We start from the raw sequence: 22,797 nt of genomic DNA, 5'->3' as shown, positions 1-22,797 counted from the left end.
TGGCCTCGGACAGTGGACTCATCTCTGTGCTTGTTCTGTTAGACCTCAGTGCTGCTTTTGATACTGTTGACCATAAAATTTTATTACAGAGATTAGAGCATGCCATAGGTATTAAAGGCACTGCGCTGCGGTGGTTTGAATCATATTTGTCTAATAGATTACAATTTGTTCATGTAAATGGGGAATCTTCTTCACAGACTAAAGTTAATTATGGAGTTCCACAAGGTTCTGTGCTAGGACCAATTTTATTTACTTTATACATGCTTCCCTTAGGCAGTATTATTAGACGGTATTGCTTAAATTTTCATTGTTACGCAGATGATACCCAGCTTTATCTATCCATGAAGCCAGAGGACACACACCAATTAGCTAAACTGCAGGATTGTCTTACAGACATAAAGACATGGATGACCTCTAATTTCCTGCTTTTAAACTCAGATAAAACTGAAGTTATTGTACTTGGCCCCACAAATCTTAGAAACATGGTGTCTAACCAGATCCTTACTCTGGATGGCATTACCCTGACCTCTAGTAATACTGTGAGAAATCTTGGAGTCATTTTTGATCAGGATATGTCATTCAAAACGCATATTAAACAAATATGTAGGACTGCTTTTTTGCATTTACGCAATATCTCTAAAATCAGAAAGGTCTTGTCTCAGAGTGATGCTGAAAAACTAATTCATGCATTTATTTCCTCTAGGCTGGACTATTGTAATTCATTATTATCAGGTTGTCCTAAAAGTTCCCTAAAAAGCCTTCAGTTAATTCAAAATGCTGCAGCTAGAGTACTGACGGGGACTAGAAGGAGAGAGCATATCTCACCCATATTGGCCTCTCTTCATTGGCTTCCTGTTAATTCTAGAATAGAATTTAAAATTCTTCTTCTTACTTATAAGGTTTTGAATAATCAGGTCCCGTCTTATCTTAGGGACCTCGTAGTACCATATCACCCCAATAGAGCGCTTCGCTCTCAGACTGCAGGCTTACTTGTAGTTCCTAGGGTTTGTAAGAGTAGAATGGGAGGCAGAGCCTTCAGCTTTCAGGCTCCTCTCCTGTGGAACCAGCTCCCAATTCAGATCAGGGAGACAGACACCCTCTCTACTTTTAAGATTAGGCTTAAAACTTTCCTTTTTGCTAAAGCTTATAGTTAGGGCTGGATCAGGTGACCCTGAACCATCCCTTAGTTATGCTGCTATAGACGTAGACTGCTGGGGGGTTCCCATGATGCACTGTTTCTTTCTCTTTTTGCTCTGTATGCACCACTCTGCATTTAATCATTAGTGATTGATCTCTGCTCCCCTCCACAGCATGTCTTTTTCTTGGTTCTCTCCCTCAGCCCCAACCAGTCCCAGCAGAAGACTGCCCCTCCCTGAGCCTGGTTCTGCTGGAGGTTTCTTCCTGTTAAAAGGGAGTTTTTCCTTCCCACTGTAGCCAAGTGCTTGCTCACAGGGGGTCGTTTTGACCGTTGGGGTTTTACATAATTATTGTATGGCCTTGCCTTACAATATAAAGCGCCTTGGGGCAACTGTTTGTTGTGATTTGGCGCTATATAAAAAAATTGATTGATTGATTGATTAATCACTTTAAATGTCTGTCCGGCAGCTTTCCATATGAGCTCTGCAGTAAATGTGAGATGTAGAGATGGACACTTAGTCTGAGGAGGACTTGAGTCTCTTTTTGCTGACTGGACAATTCAGAAAAACCTCTTATTTGCAATTTCAATATAAAATGCTTGCAGCAAATTTCTGACCCACAGCTGGCTGTTCTGATGAATAAACAGAACACAGATATGAAATGTTTTCTTATTTTCAGAGCACAGATGATGAACAGCTTTCTGTCCAACAACCTTGCTCTGTGGAAACTGTGTTGTCACAGTGAAAGGAGGAGAACAAGAGTGAAAATAATCAGCTTCATGGTGGATTAGAGCAAAGGTGGCACAATTTGATCCAAAACTACATCTTTTGGTTGGTCCAAGAATGGACTGCTTGTTCCAGGACATGGCCTGAGGTAGCTTTCCCGTTCTCGGCTATATCAGCGGTTCCCAAATTGTAGGCTGCAGCCCCCTAGGCAGCCCATGAAGATACTGCAAGTGGGCCATGAGAGGTCATTTAAACAAATAAAAACATATTTGAATTTCAATATTTTAATGTAATTTATGCTTACTTGCAATATTCATTTTGAATTAATTCTATTTTATAACTTTTTTGTATTATATTACCAGTGCTCCAGCTGGCATTAGCTCAGGTCCCCTACCAGAAGCCGGGGAGTTTGAGGGTTCTGTGCAGTATCTTAGCTGTTCCCAGGACTGCACTCTTCTGGACAGAGACCTCTGATGTTGTGCCTGAAATGAGCCACTCTTCCAATCTGTGAGTTACAGCTCCTAGTGTTCCTAATTACCACTGGGACCACTTTGGACTTTACCTTCCACATCTGCTCCAGTTGCTCCTTCAGCCATTGGTACTTCTCTATTTTTTCGTGCTCCTTCTTCTGATGTTGCTGTCAGCTGGGATTGCCACATCAATCACAGCTGATGTCCTCTTTCCCTTGTCAACCACCACTATGTCTAGTTGGTTGGCTAGCAGCTGCTTGTCTGTCTGGAATTTGCAGTCCCACAGGACTTTAGCCCTGTTGTTATCAACCACCTTTGGTGGCATCTCCCATCGGGACTTGGGGACTTCTAATCCGTATGTGACACAGTGGTACACGATTCTGTACACAATTCCTGACACTTGGTTGTGTCTCTCAGTGTATGCTATCCCAGTTTGCATCTTGCATCCTGCTACTATGTGCTGGACTGTCTCTGTGGCACATCTGCACAGCCTGCAACTTGGGGGGGTGGGGTGGGGTATGAGATGAGCTCAGAAACCTTTAAATTGCACCTTCTCAGTCAGACATATGTCTCATATTGCACTGCCCTGAACAGACATAAGCCTTGTATTGCATTGTCCCAAACAGACATAAGTCTCATATTGCACTGATCCTACATTATCTTATAGTCCCATTTTGCACATTTCCCCATTGTCATGATTAGAGCAATGCAGTTGTTCTGACTGGAGCTTGGGCATGTCTGTTCAGTTCAGTAAATGGCTGTAAGAAAGAAGCTATTTTGCAGCCTTGTGGTGTGGGCTTTGAATGCCCAATTTAGCCACAACATGACTAACTAAACTGACTAAAGACAGTAGCTGCGGTTACATGGATAACAGTAATACAGATTGTTACTACTATTACTATTATTATTACTGTACAAATTATTATTAATTACAGATTCAATCAGATTATACAGGTAATCTGATTGAACAATCAGATCGAACAATCACATCAAAATCACGCCATGTAAACAGCTCCATCTGATTAGATTCGCCCAATCCAACTGAAATCACGATCGGGTCAGAGGAGGTGGTATAAGACTGTTTCTAACCCGATCGGCTTCCATGTAAACGGCACGTCAGATTATCCATCTATGTGGAGCCTTGTTGCGCATGTCTGTTACGTCACATCACCATTTGACGCTTCCTGCTCTGTGTTCACGGACTTTAGCGCTACACACTCGTTACATTTAATGATCAGAAACAAAAGTGGCGGCGAAAATTATGGCATTTAATATGGCAAATTTTCCTGTGATTATAAATAAAGTAACCTCACTGGAGTTACTCCAACTCTGGTTGTGGGTTTGGCCCTTGGTTCCCAGGACCAGGGCTGACCTGACCTTTTTTTATATTGCGTGCCGTACCTTAACCCCTTCAGCCTGTGCATGGAGGATGTGGGCGGCACTGCCAGCACTCTGGCCGCTGCCTGACGACCGCAAGCTGGTCACACTACCAGAACTCCCAACACTGCTGCGGTCCCCTCCTACAACACATGCACACAGAAATAAACAACCGCTAAGACATTATGTTTCAGCCCCATGCCACTGACAAAACATCAAATAGAAAAACTTTGTCAGAGCCTCTTGGCATTACTGGAGGTGCTTTTCCACCACGGGAGGGAGATCCTTAGTACCGAGAACTAGTCCCACCTATTGGCTTAGTTCCTGTTTGCTGAAATGACCCGGATCTTTATGTCAATATGCAGATTCGGCAGGTTAAATCTTGATTGTCAGTTGTGATCTTAATTGCCTCTGTGTTTCAGTGTAGCTGAACTTACAATTTACTTTTTCAGATTATTCTTTTTCTGTATTGGTTAAAAGAGAATAACTATAAATATACATATCCCAATATACATTGCAGGGATTCAAACGGCATCCTCATTTCTTACATACTAGCACCCGACCAATCAATAAATGGTATTTAGTGCTGAAAGCTCCACCCCTGGAGCCCGTGAACCACCACACAGTCCAACCTCTAAGGAAGGAACTAAAAATTCCAATCTTCACTGGAAGGGATATGCATCGCTCCTCCACAAATCAGACATGATTTCCTGAGTGCAGCTTCATTCCCAGCAGTGCCATACAAGAGTTTCCAAACTTCTGTCGTGTCCACATGTGGAAGTAAAAAACAAAACACCAAACAACCCTCCAATCAAAAAATAAATGCAGACATTTTTTACAAGTATTAATAACCCTTTAATACCTCCAAAAAAACAAAACAAAACACCAAACTGAATTTTATTGAAGTAAACGCATCAATCATGTGTTTTGCTCATTTTACTATTTCAGCTTTGCACAAATTACTGTTGAACATCAAAAACGTCCTTGGAACACTGACGCAGAATCCAAGGAAAAGGCATTTCGCCCTATTTTCCACATCGTGCATGGCAGCGCAGCACAGCAAATGCAGCGCAGTGCAGTGTAGTGTGCACAGGCCAGAGCATGCAGCATAACTGTAACTGCCAGTTTCCAACCAACGATGTTCTGATTTTCACATTTGTGCTCCTCGTGTACGTCCGTGAGCATGCTGGTCAGATGCAGCATTGGATCACTGTTAGCATGAGGCAGCAGAAAGTGACTGCACCACAAATCACCAAAAACCTAGGAGCTTTGGTGGATGTCCTTTAATTCATTGCATGCAGATCTGTTAACTTGCCAGAAATCCTCTCACTTAAATCCACCTAAACTGCATGGCACCAAGTTCCAGTGCACATTGACAGGGGATGACAGATAACAATTTAATACAACTGTGCACTTACTTTGCACTCAGATAATGCCGCGGCCTCTAGAGTTGGACACACCCCAAATAAACCTGTACTATGCACTTTAGGATCCTGGTGCTTTCTGTGTTAGTATGGTTGTGAGATTTGGATGCTAATCACTGACCCTAGGCGATGACTGGATGTCTTTGGATTATGTCTTGTATGCGGATCCTAAGGGACAACTGAATTGACTTGATGTGAAAGGAAGAGTTATTTAAGGCAGGGGCAGATGCAGAGGGGGAATGGGGCGTGGATGCCCCCCTGCCACTTTCATGGCCAAAAACCCGCTGAATGCTGTTTCTGAACACTCTATTCAGCAACAAGTGACTCAGCTAGTTAAATTCATACCAGACCATGATTCAGCAAGGTACAGCCAAAGACAGTTCAAGCGTTTTCTGTTTCTGTTTTCTGTCATCTTTCAAGATTGTACGATACGAGTTCAGATGAATAAAAAAACGGTTATAATGTTTATTTTCTCTATGACTGCATTTTGTGGTGAAATATGCACCAAAATGCAGGAAATGGCACCTAAAAATTCTCTCTAAGGGCCCCTTCACACATAGTCCAACGTTTGGTCGAAGTGCACACGAAGTGCGTATGACGCAGGAATTCTGTGCCAACCATGTAAAATCGTCCTTGCCTCTAATGCCTCGTACACCTGTTGCTGCAACTATTTGCGCACACCAGCAGCTGAAAGACAGAGTGTGCGCTGCCCATCGCACCCTCTCGTGGCAGATGTCAGCCAAATTCCAGCTGACACGCACGAATATCTAACACCGCTCATTTGGCACTTAGAAAATGTGTGGCCAGTCGCACTCTTGGCACGATAACAGTCTGCAGACGGCCACTGTCATACTGGCAGTGAAATTTGTCTAAGTTCCACATGACTGTGGAGTTGCCGAGATGTGGTGTGCCGTTGGCTCCCCCCACAACACATGTGTGCGTGCTCCCCCCAACACGTGCATGCGTGTGGTTCGCCCCACCCCCCGCAGGTGAGGCGCATCTCATCTGATCACAGAGTGACACTTTGGTCTGTGCTCTGAACAGAGGGGAGAGTGGCAGCTGTTGAAATCTCTGGTCCTGGACATCAGAGCTGCAGAACACGCACCGTGTTTTGATGGACACAAGCGTGTGTGTGCTTGCTGTACTCACATCGAAAAACATAAATACATATATTGCTTCTGTAATGGGCTGGAGAGCGTGCACACTGACAGGCTGTTCCAGCTGGACTGGCTGTCAGTTTATGTGGACATGCAGCAGGTGATCTGAATGTCACATCTGTCTGACAGGACAGTGAGCGGAGCATCGCAGAACTCTATGACAGGCCAACAGTATGACACATACGCCACTTTCAGTCACGTATCAGCAGAAATACACTGTAGCAGATGCTGTTTGGTCAGTTATCACAGCGCTTTTCTTCTTTTTGTAGAAAATATGTATGTCTGCTTGTTGATTTTAGCCATTTCACACTCCTGTTACGAGACAGTAATTGTAGTGTAGTGGTAAAATTTCCATCTGGTATTCAGGACGCGTGGGTTCAAATCACGTGAGTGGTGTTTTTTTTTTAACCAGGGTTGTTTAACTGCGGGGTTCTGTATTGCGTCACCCTTTATGTATTATTTATATCAACCCAGTGATATTTCAGCTGGTTTTTATTTCATTTTCCTCCAAATCAGCAGCGTGATGTGGTGCAGCTCATCCCATGGAACACAATGTGAGCAGCTGCAGCAGCTAACACTGTGTTCCTGCTCGACAGACACCGTCCCGTGCACGAACTGTCGTGCCGGCGTCATGCACGCCTGCCCAATGGCATGATGTTTCATGGTGCGTTCATACGACTCTACTGCCGTGTGTTGCCCTGGAGTTGTACACAAATTGACCAAATTCGTACTATGTGTGAAGGGGCCCTAAGGAAGCGCAACCAAGACACACTGACACATCCATGCCCCCTCCTGCCCCTGATTTGAGGTGACATAGATGAGGAGTATCATATTTTCCAGAGTGTAAGTCAAGATTTTGTGTTTGTTTTTTGTTTTTTTACTAGTTTAGGAGATCCTACAACTTGTCCTCCAGTGCGACTTCCATGTTTTCTTCCCCTTCATGAGACATGTTTTGACAAGTGCGACTTATATTCTGGTGCTACTTAAACTCTAAAACATACCTTTTAAAGGTATCATGAGGGAACATTAGCAATGACGTTTTGGCCATTTGGTGTGTTTCTCTGGCCATGATCCAGCACACAGGTGCCTTCGGACCTTAGCAGCCGAAGAAGGTCAATTCCACGCCCACAGTTCACCTGGCTGCAGCAGATAGATGGTACTTTCAAGAGATGGAGATGGATTGGTTGTCTGCCTGGGTGGTTGCCACCAGGAACTTGGGGCAACACCAGCACATGCTCCCACAAAGTACTATGCACTTTAGATTGTGTCCCATAGGTGGTCAAAATAGGGCCCATTACTTCATGTCTTAATTTTTGTTTCATTAACATGTTTTTGACTGGTTTTAATTTTCTTCCCCATGAGAAAACATGTTCAGCTTGTACTTTTCATGTGTTTTTTAACATCTAAATATCATGGGTCCTACCTGAGTCTGGACAGTCCTGCAGCACCAGAGTTGTCTTACTTGCTGTTTCCAGTTACTGGATTAATTCAAACTTGATGGACTGGTGTTGTAAGTTCATTTCCAAGCTCAGAGGCTCTGACAAACCAAAATGTGTTGGTTGAAAACATGCAACAAACAGATGGACGCACACAGACACACTCTGAGTGGTTCAGGTGATGTGGAAAGCGGCGTGACAACAGGCGCGACTCTCTGTGGAAATGCACTGGACAGCGAGCTCTGATGTCCTGACAAACTTAGACATGGAGTAAACGAGACACACCTCTCTCTGTCACACACAATCACACGGCTCTGCTCTCCCTGGATATCCACGGCAAAGACGCACACTCACACAGACTGGAGACCGATGCGGATGGCTTCAGTGCTACACACAAGGCCGCGCCGGGTTCAGCTAAGCCTCAGATGGAGGACAGGAACCGGTCAAAGACTATCTGAAAGCCTTCAAACATCTTGAAGCTGATCCGGATGGAGTCACTACTTCCACAGGCAGCTTCTCTTTGACCAGCCATCAGATAGGGTTTGACCCCCAGTCAGAAGTGGGTTGAGGGCTCAGCGCAGCGCGGCTTAGTTACCTGCCACGGGCTTGCGCAGAACCCAGATCTCTTCATTGGAGCCTCCATGGGGCCCGCTGGACGGTGTGGGAGAGCTGTGAGGACTTGCCTCTGAGCCGCGACAACCTTCAACACAGAACACCACTGTTAGCCGCGGACCGACCGGAAACTGCCCTGAGAAAGACTGCTGTCAAAAAAACAAAACAAAATAAAAATAAAATAACGTCCAGGTCATGCTATTGAGCACTGAGGTCCACCAGAAGTGATCTTGAAATCACTGTGAGAGTTTGATTTGCATATCAATGATCAATCGGCACGCGTACAGCTGCTTCAAAAACTGCAGCAGACAAAAAAAGCCAAAAGCCTCAAAGTCATTTAGATAAGTACACGCACAAAGTGCAACCGCACAAAGGGGTAGTGCAGGCGAGGGTACTGTCTTCAGTCCTGTGTGTGAGTTTTGAACCGATTTAATCAAACTCAGTGGGAGGGATCAGAACCAGTCAAGGACACAGTGATTCAGTTTTGAGTATAATTAGTGCAAGGTCAAGCTCAAAACAGCTATTTTGAGAAACTGGTTACAGATATCAATATGGTCACTGTGAACATGATGTCAATTTTCTATTAATCACATAACCTTTGACCTTGGGTGACCCTGAAGGGTCAAATTCATTTTGAATGGATATTATAAGGAAGTGGTTTAAGATACACCTATGACTACTATTAAATATTAATATGAAGTCATACATCATCTTCCTATTTGTTACATGACCTTCAACAACCTTGAAAGATCAAACTAATTTAATTTGCTAAAAGATATCAATATGCTTACTAACATTAACAATGGCAAATGTCAACCTTCCTTTGGTCACATGACCTTTGACACTGCAGTATGAAGCTGCAGTAAAATCTAGTGTGTTCTACAAATACCCTTTCTGCTCTGCAAAATGAAATGAATGAATGAAATTTTAAAAAGGCTGCAGAACCAATACACTCTTTCAGTTTTTCCCTTTTTGCATTCAGGTTCACCACAGCAGATCAGATGTGATTTGGCACAATTCCGCATGACATTGAGAGTGGACGTGGGTCTCAAACCACAAACCTTCTGCTTTGGAAGCAAACACATTAACTACTTGTCCAATGTAGGACTGAAAAACATTATTAATTATTAGTTTTGGGTGTGTTGCTAATATAATGGAAACATGTTGTGTCAAATCTGCTTCTGTGTTTGATTTGTCAACCAAATCGTTCCTTGCGCCTGCTGGTGTCAGAATGTGTATATCCATGAACTGCTTTTTTGTGTGTGTGTGTGGGGGGGGGGGTGAAGGCTAACAACGTCTCCATATTCCCCTAAACCAGTAATGCGTAGAAAAGATAACGCTGTTTCTCTGAGATTTGCCAACTTAATCCTCGATGTCAGAGGTGCTCCGGCTCACACTGCTCTGAAACAGCTGGACACCCCCCTGCACGCTTCCAATATAATACGTCCTGAGGAAGCAGGATACAAAGCCACTGCTTAAACTTCAGATGGGCCGGGAAGACAAGAGGGCGTCCGATTAAAGCCTGGATTTTTCACGTTTTAAAGGAACTCAGAGTTTCATAGTCACTTCCATAAGTCACTCTCACACGCCGCGCTCACACATTCGACACACCACAGGAAAAAAATACAGCATATATGTATATAAATATAGATATATGATGACATTTATATCAGCATAAATAAAGCCATAAAATGAATGTGCGTGTGTGTGCGTGCACAGGTCAGGCTTTGATGTACACACACATACATACATATATAATACATCCAGCGGTGTGTGATTATATATGTAGGTCTTCAGAATGGAGCTGCTGTGGTGCATTTGGAGAGTTTCACAAACCATCATAACAAACAGGGTTAGTAGATGGTTTAGAAATGTGGGCAAAGGTGCATGGGGGGTGGAGGGGGGGGGCATCAGAAAGAGCCTGTCTTCATGTAATGTCACAGCGCCTTCTTGTGGCCATTTTGTGTCCCTCCAAGTGCATGCTCCTCTGCAGCCGCATATTGACAGTTAAACTGTAAAACACTCACTTAATGAAAGGGTTAATTTAACACCAGGTGACAAGTGGAAAACCAGACTGTATTTTTTTGTTTTGTTTTTTTGGGGGGTGGGGGGGTGGGGGCAAATTTATTGTTGATCACAGGAAAAGGTGGCATTGTTATTTGAGGCTACAGTGTGCAGGATTTTTGGGTGTTTATCAGCAGAAATGGATTATAGCATTCATAACCATCTATTCATTTGTGTGTAATTCAACAGTGCGTCGTTGTGTTTTTAAGAGCTCAGTACGAGCCCTTCGTGTCGACATGGGAGCGGCACCCCCTCACAGAGGCCACTATGATGCACCACTATGTTGACACAGTAGCCCAGAAGGGGACATGCTTACTCTGCCTTTTGCATTTTGCAGCGTGACCAGAAAAGTGAAGAAAAAAGAAAGAAAAAGATTCTGCGTTTGCTCTCTTGTCTGTCCAGTGGTTGCTGGTGCAGCTAACACGTTTGAGAACACTGAATTTTGTGAAATGAAGGCTCAAACAACCTGCTCATCACAAGAGAAGGCAAGGGAGCATGAATCCCGTCGCCAAAGATGCAAAAACATTAAGGGAAACAAAAATTGTGACCGGCAATGGCGTCATGCAATCTGCATTGTCACCACTAGATGACAGGAAATCCTATGCACTGTAGCTTTAATGTTTTTTTTTTGTTTGTTTTTTTTTTTTGCCTAAAGGAGTTTCTTGTTTTGGAGGACACAAAATGTTTTAGTTACACAGAACACAGGACAGCAAATAACTTACCTCCAAGATATGACATTTGCCAACAATGTATGTGGGTCTCTGACATAACATGTGACATTTTAACACATTCTGCATTACTATTATACATAGTTAATGTATTTTATTCCACTGTGTTGCATGTAATATGAAGGAATGGCTGTGCAGAGCATCTTAAGAATAAAGTACAACAGAACACAGTGCCACAGTGTGTTGTGAGCCACTCAGAATACATTGCACATTTACATTAGAGAAGCAAACCTCACTGTGATTAAAACAACAACCACTGCATTACAAAATCCAGAGTAATAAAGGCTGATGTTATATTATAAATAAATAAATACCTTCAGTCGTGGTCAGAATTATGGGAACCTACTAAATTTGAAATAAATGCAAATGAGCCAACTTGACGAATTACTGAACAACAAAATGTAATTTCTTTAATAAAGTGAATTGAATAATTACAGACATAACACATATGTGTGACACAGTTATTAGCACACACCAAGCTATCACTTTTACAGCCAGTTTTCTTTAGACAAGTCAGGGGACGGATACATGAACATTTCCAAGTCACTCAATATATCATGATCTTCATTTCAGTCATTAAGAAATACAAACAGGGTGATGGTACTGCACAGAAAATCCATCTGGATTAGACTATTTGCAAAAACTGAGCTACCATGCCAGAAGGAGACTAGTGAGGGAAGCCAGACCCAGACAACTCTGAAGCAAACATAGGATTCTGTGGCTGTGATTGGACAAACTGTGCACAGTGTGAATTTCTCAGTTGCATCACCAGCAATAAACTTCACGGCTCAACAAAGAAGGATTTTCTTTAAAAGAAGATGTGAAATTTCAGCTACAGTTTGCAAGAAAGCAGGCAGGAGACTCAAGATCTGGTCAGTTTTCTTGAAATAAAATCCTGGACTGGTGCTGAAACAGACAAAACTTGCACTATGCACAGTTTCTTCAGTTAAAGGCACAGAAGTCTATAACTATAACAGAGTTGTCTGGGGTGTCTTGGTGGCTTCCCTCACTAGTCTACATCTTACATGGTCATTTAGTTTTTGAAAACTGCCTACTCCAGTCAAATCTACCATATTGTTCGTATTTCTTAATAATTGATGGAAATGAAGTCAAAGACATATTCAGTGAGTTGGAAAATTGTAACTGTTATTGTGGACAATCACATTTAAACTTTATTAAACTTCACTAAAAACTTTATTTGACTGAATAATGTCAATAAATTATTCCTTACATTAATTAAAATAAATTAATGAAATTGATATATTAAATAATATATCAATGTCATTCATTTATTTGATCAAATATTGCTATCGCTATGATTAATAATAATAATGATAATAATAATTATTATCATTATAATTATTATGTCATCTGTTTAGAATCCTTAATATTATACTGTGCTTTGGCAACTTGTGTAAATGTCATGCTAACAAAGTCTACTTAACTGAATCAACTTGTAAATGTTCATGTGTCCATCGACTGAAAAAGTGATGATTTGCTGTAAATTCATCTAAGTCTGACAGTAATTGTGTCACATGCATATTTTGTCTGTATTTTTATTTTATTTTACCATCTGAAAGTATTCATTTATTTATTCTGGAGTTAGTGTCCAGTGTTGTTTTTTTTTATTGAATATCCTCATTATGTAAAATCAGATTATTTATTTATTGTTATTTCTGGACATATTTTTAAATATTATACTCAAAATTCAGGCATGTCAATCATACTAACAGGACAGTAAAGGGGCACTTATTAGATGGATATCTTTATAATGGAACTCACTATGTTAACATAATTATAAAAAAAAAGAAGTAAAATATGTGTTAAAATAGTTTTGTGTAAAATTTATCCATTAGATATTTTTTTTGGAAACTAACCAACAATGGGTGAAAATATAAAAACCATACAAAATAATGTTAAAAAGATGATGATGATTTAACTTCCAAGAAAACTGTGACTCTGAAACAGTATCGTGCCCCGGTCTAAAAGCTTTGATCAGAAGGGTTTTTTTCCTGATAAAATTGTGAGAAATGATTAACACATCCTAAAGAAGACAGTAAAGTGTGAATCTGTACACAACATCCTCCCGTGTGTTGTTACAATTTTTTTAATAAACCAATGCAAAATTTTACAGTTTTTCAATGCAATGTCAAAAAGAAATATTTATTTATAGCATTGTGCTACTTTATATGTCAAACAATCATTCCAATTAGTTCCAATTAATCGATAAGTTTGGCATTGATTTTAAAAAGGCAGTAATGTCAGAAAATTAAAAAAAAATGCATAAATGTTTAAATGAAGTGCACACTTTCTCACTGGGCTTCTCCAACACACACAAACACACGTAAGGCATAAATGCAAAGTGGATAAAAGTGAAAATGGCAGATGGAACACAAAAGACTGAGACGTACACAAATCTTTGCTCTGATCAGGACTGAGTGGGTACGAAATTGTAGCAGGTTGTTGTGATGAGTGAGATGTGATGGCGTGGAAAGAGAAAAGAAGAAGAAAGGGGGAAAAATAAGAAAATAAAAATAAAAAGAAACCAAAGACATTCAAATGAAGCACACAAGAACTGAGGTGAACAAATGACCTGAGAAAAAACACTGAGCTTTCCTCCATCTGTGTGAGCGATAACTAACACCAGTGCTGGGTTTTAATAAACTTTATGAACTGTTTTAAAGTCTAACCCTGGTTTACAAATCTGCTTCTTATTGTGGAAGTCAAGTCCTTGCGATGAACATCCATGTCCCTTTCAAGTCACATTTTAAGAGTTCTTTTACATACATCGGAAAAGTACAAAACAAGATGTTTCAGCTCTAAATTTTGCTTCCACCAGGAGAATTCCCATCCAGTCCCACTGTGTGATTTTTGGAAAGTTTTATTGAAACACTAACATGCATGAATTGTAGACTTCTTTAATTGCATATGTTGCTACACATTTTACCATGTTCACGGCATAAGTCCATACATATTTTATAATTTGCATTTCATAACATGCATTTGTACATACGATGTATTTTATAATTTTTATTGCATACATTTGTAGTTTTATTTTTAAGAATTTTTACTACACATATTCACGTTTGACTTTTTGCATACATTGCATACATTATGAAAGAAATTTTTATTGTTCCTATATATTTTATCATTGCTGATGCATATATTCCTACATATTTCTTAGAATTTTACTCCATATGCTTGTCCATATTTTACCATTTTATTGCATACGAGGGCTGTCAATAAAGTTACGGTCCTTTTTATTTTTTCAAAAACTATATGGATTTCATTCATATGTTTTTACGTCAGACATGCTTGAACCCTCGTGCGCATGCGTGAGTTTTTCCACGCCTGTCGGTGACGTCATTCGCCTGTGAGCACTCCTTGTGGGAGGAGTCGTCCAGCCCCTCGTCGGAATTCCTTTGTCTGAGAAGTTGCTGAGAGACTGGCGCGTTGTTTGATCAAAATTTTTTCTAAACCTGTGAGACACATCGAAGTGGACATGGTTCGAAAAATTAAGCTGGTTTTCAGTGAAAATTTTAACGGCTGATGAGAGATTTTGAGGTGATTCTGTCGCTTTAAGGACTTTTCACGGTGCGAGACGTCGCTCAGCGCTCTCAGCCGCCGTCGTCAGCCTGTTCAAGCTGAAAACCTCCACATTTCAGGTTCTATTGATCCAGGACGTCGTGAGAGAACAGAGAAGTTTCAGAAGAAGTCGGTTTCAGCATTTTATCCGGATATTCCACTGTTAAAGGAGATTTTTTTAATGAAAGACGTGCGGACGGGTCCGCGCGTCGGGACGCAGCCGCCGCGACGCTCCGCCACAGGAAAAACACCTCTGTTGAAAGCCTTAAGGACAAGTTGGAACACGTCCTGCCTGTTAAACAATTTCTCATATACTCACTCCACTGAAAGCCATCAAAAGCCGCCTGGATTTTACAAATGGTTATCAACACGGAGGTGTTTTTCCTGTGCCGCCGCACCGCGTCGGCTGCGTCCCGACGCGCGGATCCGTCCGCACGTCTTTCATTAAAAAAATCTCCTTTAACAGTGGAATATCCGGATAAAATGCTGAAACCGACTTCTTCTGAAACTTATCTGTTCTCTCACGACGTCCTGGATCAATAGAGCCTGAAATGTGGAGGTTTTCAGCTTGAACAGGCTGACGACGCCGCCTGAGAGCGCAGCGCGACGTCTCGCACCGTGAAAAGTCCTTAAAGCGACAGAATCACCTCAAAATCTCTCATCAGCCGTTAAAATTTTCACTGAAAACCAGCTTAATTTTTCGAACCGTGTCCACTTCGATGTGTCTCACAGGTTTAGAAAAAATTTTGATCAAACAACACGCCAGTCTCTCAGCAACTTCTCAGACAAAGGAATTCCGACGAGGGGCTGGACGACTCCTCCCACAAGGAGTGCTCACAGGCGAATGACGTCACCGACAGGCGTGGAAAAACTCACGCATGCGCACGAGGGTTCAAGCATGTCTGATGTAAAAACATATGAATGAAATCCATATAGTTTTTGAAAAAAATAAAAAGGACCGTTACTTTATTGACAGCCCTCGTACATTACTATATACGAGGTCCGAGGTCTGTTAGAAAAGTATCCGACCTTTTTATTTTTTTCAAAAACCATATGGATTTGAATCACATGTAATTGCATCAGCCAAGCTTGAACCTTTGTGCGCATGCGTGAGTTTTTTCACGCCTGTCGGTTGCGTCATTCGCCTGTGAGCAGGCTTTGTGTGAGCACTGCTCCACCCCTCTCGGCGTTTTTTTATTGCGAATAAATGTCTGAACGATTTGGAGCTTTGCTGCATCAATTTTTTTCCAGAAACTGTGAGAGACCTCCAGGTGGACACCGTTCGGAAAATTAATATGGCTTTCAGGGACAATTTTATGGGGATTACACAGATTAAGGAGTGATCCAGACGGTTTAAAGACCGCCCACAACTGCTGAGAGCGCGCCGCGCTCCGAGCGCCGATCAACAGGCTCAAACCCCGCTGAAACAACCAGATCATTTCCAATGTGAAGGCTTTGTTGATCCGGGACGTCGTCTGACTTTCACAAAAAGGCAGAAGGTGTGGACATCAGCTCTTTTTCGGCACATTCCACTGTTACAGGAGTTTTTTTCATGGAAAGAAAAGCGGAGGGACGCACCACGGAGCCGTTCATGGCGCGGGACAAAACCACCTCAGTGTTGGTCTCATAGGACGGCTTTCAGGTGGATTTCAGACGGCTGTCGGTTGCTTTTCAGTCGTGTGATTATCCGAGAAATTGAGCGTGAGCTGGACATGCCCCAACATGTCCTGTGAGGCTTCATCACGGCGTTGCTTTGCGCCATGCGGCTCCACCGCGACACGCGGAATTCTGCTCCTCTTTCCATGACAAAAACTCCTGTAACAGTGGAATGTGCCGTTCATTTCTAAACTGGACGCTGTCTTGATCCGGTATGTCGTCTGACTAGCACAGGAATTGTGAAACGACGTGGACATCAGCACTTTTTCGGCACACTGAGACAGACGTGCGGAGGAGTTCCGCGCGTCGCGGTGGAGCGGATACTTTTCTAACAGACCTCGTATTTTATCATTTGGATTGCATACATTTGTACATATTTTATTATTTGTATCGCATATATTCCAACATCTTTTATCCTTGTTATTGCATATAGTCCTATATATTATATGTTTCTACATATAATTTATTTTTTGCATATATTCCTGCATATTTTATCATGTTTATTGCATTTGCCCTATTGATGTATCCCATAATCCCTTGCGTGCCAGAGAGTTGCTGTAGTCAAACAACATATAGAGAATCCACTGATGACAATTGTAAATGAATATTGTACTACAAAAATGTAATTTTTTTATGCTTTTCGTCACGTTAATAAGAAATTGCATGCATGATACCCTGAAAACTTGCTAAAACAATTATAACAAATAATCCATGTCTGCTACGTTTAATCTGCGTGGAATTTAATAAACACAAACCGAATTTCAGAGATATTTTATATATTAGTCTGGAACAAAGAGGACAAACAATAATCAAGACGTTAAAGAGCAAACTTCACTTTCCCCCAGAACGACATGATCAGGAAGCGAGTGTAGCTCACAGCAGCTCCCATTGAAAATAACGGAGAGACAACCTGTGATTCTCGCATGTTTACATAAAATAAACGCAATAACAACGTCTACAAACCCAGAGAATATATTTATGAGAGTTTTAGGCACAATATAAAAATAGTTTTATGTTGCGATGTTAAGGGTGTTGTCTGTGTGTAGCGGTTAAAGTGCAGCCCGATCAGAGCGTCTCAGTGCAGGTCTCAATGTTACTGAGATCTCACAGCGCAGCGACCTCTCCAAGGTTTTGCGGGATTTGAAACGTCAGTAGGATGAATACATTCATACATATTTGATCTTTTTACTACGTTTCTACATATCTTATCAATTTTATTGCATACATTTGTACATATTTTATTATTTATATTGCATATATTCCAACATCTTTTATCCTTGTTATTGCATATAGTCCTATATATTATATATTTCGACATATTTTATCATTGTTATTGCATATATCCCTGTCCTGAGCTGTCACTGTAACCTCAAACAGGCACAGCATGTGATCTGAGAGTTCTTTCTAAAAGTTGGCTTTGGCTGATAATGAAGATGACAAGAGCAACAACAGAAAAACAAAAGTTATACTGCATGAATAACACATAAATCACACAAATAATGATTGATAATAGAAAACTTCAATGAATGCCTTCTCAGGAAAGAAAAGAAAAGAAAAGCACCAATTAGAATTTTACATAACCAATCAGAAATGTGCATGAAGAACTTTACAGAAAGATCAAAGGAAAGCATCCCTTGAAGCTTTAGCAATAATAATAATAATAATAATAATAATAATAATAATAAAAAGGGGGCATGTACCTGGGGTAGTGGGTGTGTCTCCCTGTGGGGTTGTCACGGGCGACCTGTTATAGCCAAAGGATGTGAAAAGTGGGAGCAGTGGCTGATGGGAATGTGGTGGAGGAGGAGGCGGTGGAGGCAGGATATGGATCTGATGGAACGTGGTGTCGTTGCCGTTGACTACTGCGTTGGCAGGGGCAACCGTTGCCGGGGGAACCAGCGGTATCTTTTGAAACTGTTGAGTGCAAATGACTGAGCTGGCCAAACCTAGATACAGCCACGGTGACGACACACCGACACACATGCGCACACACACGCGCACACACAACCAGTCAACAGTGACCACCGTGACAAACAAACGACAAAACAGAGAATTACACGTAAGAAAAAGGGGAAACACAAAATTAAAAACAAATGCTGAGATTACAAATCAAACACGTGGATGGAGGGTGACGTGGTGAATGTTAAAGGAAAGAGGACAAACAAAAATTCATACTGCTAAAATATGAATACAAAATCAATGTAAAGAAAAACAAAGGGTTGAGGAGACTGAGAAGGAAGAGTAATCTGAGTGACAGACGGAAAAAACAAAATCTGTTCACCTTGAATTTCAAAAACCAGGTGAGAAATGTGGGTGTGGCCATGAACTAAGGCTAAAGTCAATTAAACCCCAGGTCGCGGTCTATAACTGTGACAAACTGCTGTATGACAATCGCAGCTCCGCATAAATGTGAGCCAGTGCACAGTGTAATGATGATACAATGAGTGCAAAATCAGCCCATCGTCCATAGTTCAACTTCAGCTCAACTGCAACACTTCCAGAAAACCTCCCGTTGATATTTCAGCGTGTACAACAACATTATGGGAGCCACGTAAATGGTGCCCATAATGATGGGATTAGCAAGGGATTAGCAAAGAATGTCAAATGTCGAAAAAGGGAAAATAAATAAATAATAAAAATTCAAAGTTGTTGTAAATTCACCCGTTTTTTTTTTTTTTTTCTCCTAAGAAGACCACAACATGATGACGAAACAACTCGCCAATTTAAATGGACTTTGAGGGAAAGTAAGCATATTTCAGTCTTCAATCAGAGCAATCCAATCCAAAGATTTTCCTTATATTTTAAGAAAATTTTAGATTTTTTTAAACTAGTATACCCAGTGTGGTGGTGTTTAAGCTTTTTTAATCCTGATGCTTCCCCAAATTTCCTGCTCAGTATTCCAGTAGAGAGCCAGTATTTATTTATTGTTATTTCTTATTGTCCTGATAATAACAGAGATGTAAATAAAAACACACTCTTTTTTTGTAGGTGGGAATGCCCACTGTGATCTTTAACAAGTCGTGTAAATTTAAATATTGTTATCTAACTGGTTGTATTCAGGTGAGATTCACTGAGAAAATCAGAATAATTAAAAATGAAGCAAAAACTGTTCAAACTGTTATAGATGGCCACACCTTCTCTTTGTAAGACTAATAGCCTGCATAAAAGAGACAAAATGACTGATTTTTGTGAACACAAGATGAAACAGTGACATAAAGACGCAGATACAAGCAGACAAACAGACGTGTCACACCTACAGACACCAACAGTCAAAAATGTGCATGTGTGATTCAAAGTGCAAAAAAAAAAACAAAAAACCCAACTCATCAGACGGAGGAAAAGATGTTGATGGAACAGGCACAGACTCTGGCTGACTAGTTTGTTATGTGACGAGAATTTAAAGACGATCCCCGGCAGATTTTTCACTCTGGTGCCAAAGGAAGTCAAACGTTTTGTCAGGGGAACTGTGTGGATATGCAGGAGTGCTCCTTTCAGTATATTCATTTTTTCATTAGCTCACATGTTATTACAGTTTATGTGATGTGCAATTATAACTCCAACACACACATATGTGTGTGTGTGTGTGTGTGTGTGTGTGTATATATATATATATATATATATATATATATACATATTTATAGACACACACACTCGCACGCAGGGATATGCTCATATATACTCACACACCCATACACGTATGTATGTATGTATGCATATATGTGTATATATATGTGTGTGTGTCTACAAAGCACACACACATATACTTGCACATATGGATATGCTCATATATATTCACACACACACACCCACACACAGGAGCACACACACACCTGTGCGCTTGCTGATGACCTCCACCATGGTGGATGGAAAGTAGCCCACACGGTCGTTTCCTGTTCTGTTGTCATGGATACAGCCTTTCCAGCGTCCATCAGGGTGCTGCTCCAACACCTGTCACGTAAACACATTTCTGATGTCAAACTTGTAGCATCTCCAGCTTCTGCCAGCGTTTCCCATTAAAACCACATCTTGCACAAGTGTCGGGATCACTTTGATTGGAAGGTTTTAAAGTGGGTGGGAGGGCATGCAGATGTGTTCACCAACATAATTGATGTCCTCCATATGAACAAATTCTAATCATTTAGAGCAGAAGAGTGGCATTATGGGAAAGACATTGACAGCTGACCTGCAACAACAAACCAACACCTGTGATTAACAAAGTAACAGATGAGTGCTGTTTGATATGATGGGCTGGAGTCATGTGTTCACAAAATTGAACTGGATTATCCAGTTGGATATGACACGTCATCACCATCATCATCATCATCAACAATTTTTACCTCCACCAGCAAGTTAATGCAGCGGAGAAAAAAATCAGCAGTGTTTGTCTGTTTGTTTGTCAGCAGTATAACTCAAAAAGAAATGAACAGATTTCAATGATATTTGGAGATACATAACGTTCCAGGAAATAAATGAATACATTTCAGAGGTGATCCAGCATAGGTTCTGGAACTGAGATCCAGAAGAATATTTGGTACAAAGCATCATTTATCTCAGAAACTTCTGAGAGCATGTAGATGAAATTTGCAGCTGGATAATGTCCTCCAAAAAGAGGGACTTTATTCTGTGTTTGATCTAGAATATATTTTGAATCCGGGATCCCGAAGGGGTTTTGAGCAATGTCTGGCCTTGGCAGACATACGAGCTGTCTGAGTGTCTTCTAGTTTTCTTCTGCTCTTATATGCAAAACATCACTGGTCCTTGTTCACTCATTCAGAAGTAATTCTGGAATCTTCCATACTGATTAAAGACGTATTAATTTTGAGGTCTGTACACTGTTGACTTACTGGGAATATGTCATGGTGAAAAAAAATGGTAATAAATCAATCTTTTAACTATTAATTATTACTCATTTTATATGGAAATAAAGGTGACATTGTAACAGACTTAACATAGAATTAATTTGATAAAATGGGATGTGCACCTTTGGGGAAAATTGAGTTTATACATTTTTAGTCCGGGTGTATGTACATTTCTGTCTATAATTTGTAAATATTGAAAATGTTTCTCCAAATTATCAAATCATGACAGGCTACTGTCATGCCCAGCCCTGATCTGGGCTCCTATTGTGTATTTCCATCAGCCCCAGCTTTGTTTTATTAATTGTTATTTTCATCATGTGTGTATTCTATGTTTGCTTTGTTTCTTTGTTACTTTTATACTTTGGCCATTGTTCCATTCTACTTTTGTCAGTTTGTGTGTTACTTTTTACTTTGGATCAGTTCTTGTTTTCTTCAGTCAGTTGAGTATTCATTTATTGTTCATTGATTTATCACTTGGTTATTTAGTTTCTCTCTACTGTAATATTTGCTGTGCTTAATGTTTCTGTTATGGTTTTTGTCACTGCTTTTCTTATGGCTTGTTCTCTTAGTCAGCTTCGGTTTAGTTTTAGTATTTTTCTCTAATTATGCTTATTGAGTTTTATTATTATTATCACTTGTTTATTTTGTTATCAGTCATGCTTACTTTTCCAGTTTTGCTTTCTGTTATAAGTAGTCTTGGATTGGTTGTTCTGCCTTAGTTCATGGTTCCCTGTGGTCCTTCACATCATTGCACCTGCCCCATGTCTCTCACCTTGTGTCTGTCTATGTCATTTCTCTCACTTCGATTGTTTGCTTTGTGTTTCTATTTCACTCCTGCTCTCACTCCTGCTCATGTATCTCTGTCTTCACTCCATCTTGTGTTGTCCTCCCCATCTTGCCCTATGTATCATCTTGGATTCACCTAGTCACACCCCTATCTGGAGATTTCTCCTCACAGGTGCAGCTTGTTTTCTAATTACTTCCTGTTCCATTTAAATCCATTGTGTTCACCTCCTCACTGCTAGTTCGTTGCACTTCACCATCTTCATCCCAGCTCTGTTTTTGCCTAGCCTGATTCACCAGCCTGTGTTTGACCCTGCTTTGTTTTTGGACCACGCCTTTGTCTTGCCCTCTGATTATCGTGACGTTGTGTTTCTGGATGACCTTCGCTTGTTGAATGACCACGCCCCAGCCTGTCATTTGTCTGTACTGTTGCCACGCTGACTGCCTATCTGTGTACAGTACCTTAATCTGTGATTTTTTGGATAAAGCCTTTTTTCGTATATACCTGTCTGTGAGTCCTGCATTTGTGTCCAGCCACCCAGTGTCTGTGGTCTTGACAGCTACTAGTCATTGTTAGTTAACTGGTAACCTGTCAGGTTACCAGTTAACTAACCATTAGAAAAGCTGTGACTGCGTGTTACCGTAATAATATCTCCTGCTTTGATGTTGAGGCTGGTTAGGTCGTAGTTGTTGCAGTAATCCTTCAGAGCTCGAACCTGAAGAGCCGCTGATGCATCTAAGCGAAAGACAAAAATCAGCAATTTTCCCCTCAGTCAAAATTCAC

General features: G+C 40.9%; 1 protein-coding gene across 9 annotated transcripts in view; it reads right to left on the bottom strand.

Moving 5' to 3' along the window:
* Nucleotides 1-22,797, bottom strand: part of caskin1 (CASK interacting protein 1) — a 333,760-nt gene that overhangs the window by 37,479 nt on the left and 273,484 nt on the right. For 6 of the 9 annotated variants that reach the window (XM_034189754.1, XM_034189755.1, XM_034189758.1 and 3 more), the window contains exons 9-13: nt 22,655-22,749; nt 20,202-20,319; nt 18,072-18,317; nt 8,322-8,426; nt 3,734-3,852 (exon numbers count right to left, since the gene is read on the bottom strand). In XM_034189754.1, coding sequence (XP_034045645.1) covers nt 3,734-3,852; nt 8,322-8,426; nt 18,072-18,317; nt 20,202-20,319; nt 22,655-22,749 — 683 coding nt within the window. The remainder of the gene's footprint in view (nt 1-3,733; nt 3,853-8,321; nt 8,427-18,071; nt 18,318-20,201; nt 20,320-22,654; nt 22,750-22,797) is intronic. The other 3 variants (XM_034189756.1, XM_034189760.1, XM_034189761.1) reach the window with 3 other exon arrangements.

Source organism: Thalassophryne amazonica, chromosome 16 (assembly GCF_902500255.1).
Source record: "Thalassophryne amazonica chromosome 16, fThaAma1.1, whole genome shotgun sequence".
Lineage (NCBI taxonomy): Eukaryota > Metazoa > Chordata > Actinopteri > Batrachoidiformes > Batrachoididae > Thalassophryne > Thalassophryne amazonica.
This window is presented reverse-complemented; position numbering and strand designations above follow the sequence as displayed.